This window comes from Brassica oleracea, chromosome C1 (assembly GCF_000695525.1).
Source record: "Brassica oleracea var. oleracea cultivar TO1000 chromosome C1, BOL, whole genome shotgun sequence".
NCBI lineage: Eukaryota > Viridiplantae > Streptophyta > Magnoliopsida > Brassicales > Brassicaceae > Brassica > Brassica oleracea.
In genome coordinates this window covers 15,095,329-15,098,274 of record NC_027748.1, presented here as the reverse complement: position 1 = coordinate 15,098,274, position 2,946 = coordinate 15,095,329, and the positions used below count along the sequence as shown (strand labels likewise).

At 34.7% G+C, this 2,946-nt stretch overlaps 1 protein-coding gene across 1 annotated transcript; it reads left to right on the top strand.

Moving 5' to 3' along the window:
- The first annotated feature begins 1,271 nt into the window (after positions 1 to 1,271).
- LOC106342607 (lysine-rich arabinogalactan protein 19) lies at positions 1,272 to 1,992 on the top strand. The gene has a single exon (XM_013781589.1). It carries the CDS (start codon positions 1,380 to 1,382, stop codon positions 1,833 to 1,835), a length of 456 nt encoding a protein of 151 aa, XP_013637043.1. The 5' UTR covers positions 1,272 to 1,379; the 3' UTR covers positions 1,836 to 1,992.
- Positions 1,993 to 2,946: the final 954 nt, after the last annotated feature.

The following is a 2,946-nucleotide window of genomic DNA, read 5'->3' as shown; positions in this document are numbered from 1 at the left end:
AAGAAGGGTGATTCGAATGCAATATAGGGCCACTGGAGACTTGCCTGAGATTTGAACCGATTTCATGATCATCGATTGGTTTATGGAATGGAGGTTGCAGAATTTTGTTTAGTGAAAGCTTAGAGCGAAGGGTTTATATAAGAGGAAAAAGAGAGGGATGGAGGTGGAAGGTTAGCATCGCTCATGAAGTTAGGAATGAAAAACGGAATTGAATGAGTCGTCATAACAACATCGTAGCAGCGATTTGCAGATAAGACGATGAGGAAGTGGGAACGGCAGCGTCGCTTGCTACAAATATTTAGGTTGGGAGGATAAATGGACAGATTATAATAAGTCAGATATAATTGCTATAAGCCCAATTACATTGACCCGGTAAATTCTGTGTCAAAGAACGTCTGACGTGGCAAATCAACATCCTCTGATTGGCTGATTTTTTAATCTGAGGTGGCATGCTTCTCCATTGAGTATATTAATCTTTTAGTATTGTTAGATAGTCTCAAGTCTTAACACACAAAAAACAGAATGAACATCGTTTTAGTATATCAATGGCTAGCAAACATCATTTATGACATTACTTCTTAGAATAGGCTTGTTGTTCTCTGATTTTTGCTTCTCTGTAACCTAACCTCCGATGTTTGGCTGGTTTGTCAGTCGGATACTCTGTTCCCGATGCCTTTGACGTTGATAACATAATATTCTCTACGTTTCATAATATATATGATATTTTGGCTGCATAAAAATTAAAAAAATTACATTATTCTAAAAAATACGTTTTAAAAATATAATTTTAAAATCATTCAACCAATTATAAAAAAACTGTAAAATTTTACTGGTTAAACAATTTCCAATAAACTTAAAGTTAACATTAAAATCTCAAAATATCATATATTTTGAAACAGCATAAACTTTCTAAAACATCATATAATTTGAAACGGAAGAAATATTTTTTAATTTTAAAAAAACATCATTTATGACATTTCGAATAACTTAGATGGCCCCTTAATAACCAACCCGTGAATAGGATTGGTGGTTCGCTATAAAAGATATAAAGAATAAATAAAGGCATTATAATTATAAATATCCATATTTTCATGTCTATTGATTATTCTATCTGTACCAACAAAGAGATTTCACTTTGGAATTTTCCTCTTTTATTTCATGTACGTGGAGGAAAATAAATCAGCATCTCATACTTATCCATCGACTGATATGTGTCATACAATATTTCCAACGGTCCAACAATTTAAAACAAATAATCCGTAAGTTATATATCACCAACAGCACAAAAGAACCTTTCACTTTTCTCTCCCACTCTTTTACAACTCACATATATATCACTTTACGTAAACGGTAAACCACACTATTCAACACACACAACCATGGCCTCTTCACAAGCCCTCTTTTTGCTGACATTGTCTATGGTTTTAATTTCTTTTTCATTAGCTCAGTCCCCCATGATGGCTCCTTCTGGCTCAATGTCCATGCCACCAATGCCTAGCGGCGGCTCTCCGATGCCAATGATGACTCCACCTCCTATGCCGATGATGACTCCACCTCCTATGCCTATGACTCCACCTCCTATGCCCATGGCTCCACCACCAATGCCCATGGCTCCATCACCTATGACGCCAATGAGTCCATCAACTACTCCTATGGGCCCAAGCCCCGCATCAGTCCCTGACATGGCTTCCCCACCGATGCCGGCAATGGAATCTGCTCCTTCTCCGGGACCCATGCCACCAACAATGGCCTCCCCGGATTCAGGAGCTTTCAATGTAAGAAACGACGTTGTAGCATTTTCTTTCGTTGTGGCAGCTCATTTGCTCCTCGTTTGAGATTATGTTGCATTGGTCAGCTTCGTTTTCTTGTAATTTACTTTTATTTTTTCGAGCCAATAGTTTTCATCGTTTTATCATGTTTGCCTTTCATATGTACGATTCAGACATCTGCTTGGTTAATAAATTTATCGTTGATGTATGTGATAAAAATTAATATTTCTATCCTATTAAGTGTCACTGACCAAGTTTGTCAATTCTTAGTCATAAGTCATAACTCATATCATATGACATAAACATTAACACAATATTAGCAATACATCTCTCGTTCTTAGTCGATGATATCAATGTGTATGATTATAATTTCACAAGTAGAAAGACAATAGAGAGATAAACGTTTATATATCTATTTTATACACTCGACGTAATTGTTTTAACGAAATATTAATATAAAAAAAGTTTTTTTCCTTTCTAGAAATCAAAGAAAAAGCTAAAACTGCAAGCTGTGTCATGGGTAAGATTAGAATCGCATATCCGTAAAGAACAAGATGTCGTGATCTTGGATTTTTCTATAGAATCATTATTAATTTTATTATGTATCCATTACATTTATTTATTTATTTCATAGAAGGATCCATGTACACGATTTGAATTTTAAGAAAAATGTGAGAAAGTTCAAATTTAAAGGTTGAAAATGAGAATGGAAGAATATGATTTGGGTGGTGAATAATGGTAGGAAATATGGATAAGTCCTGTGACCCAAGAGGACAACAAAAAAGAAAGGGACGTGCACATGATTGCCCTTTCAAAAAAAGATACTCGTGTTTACCGGATACCGTTAATTGTCAAATTCACTTCAGTTTTTTATCGTCAATCAAAATGCCATATATAATTAATAGAAAAAAGATATTGATTTGAAAAAAACAAAATAGCTAGAAAAAAAAAGAACACGCCGTTAAAGCTGGTATTAGGATTTAGAATTTAGGGTTCATAGTGTTTAGAATTTAAGATTTTAGGGGTTTTAGAGTTTAAGGTTTTAGGATTTTAACATCATTGGCAAATTACACGTACTGACAATAGAAAAACACAGCGCCGATTTGGGCAAGACCAATGAGCCCTTGGTTCCAAAAATTTTGGAAGTTCTTGCATATATAAGTGTAAATCTCTAAAT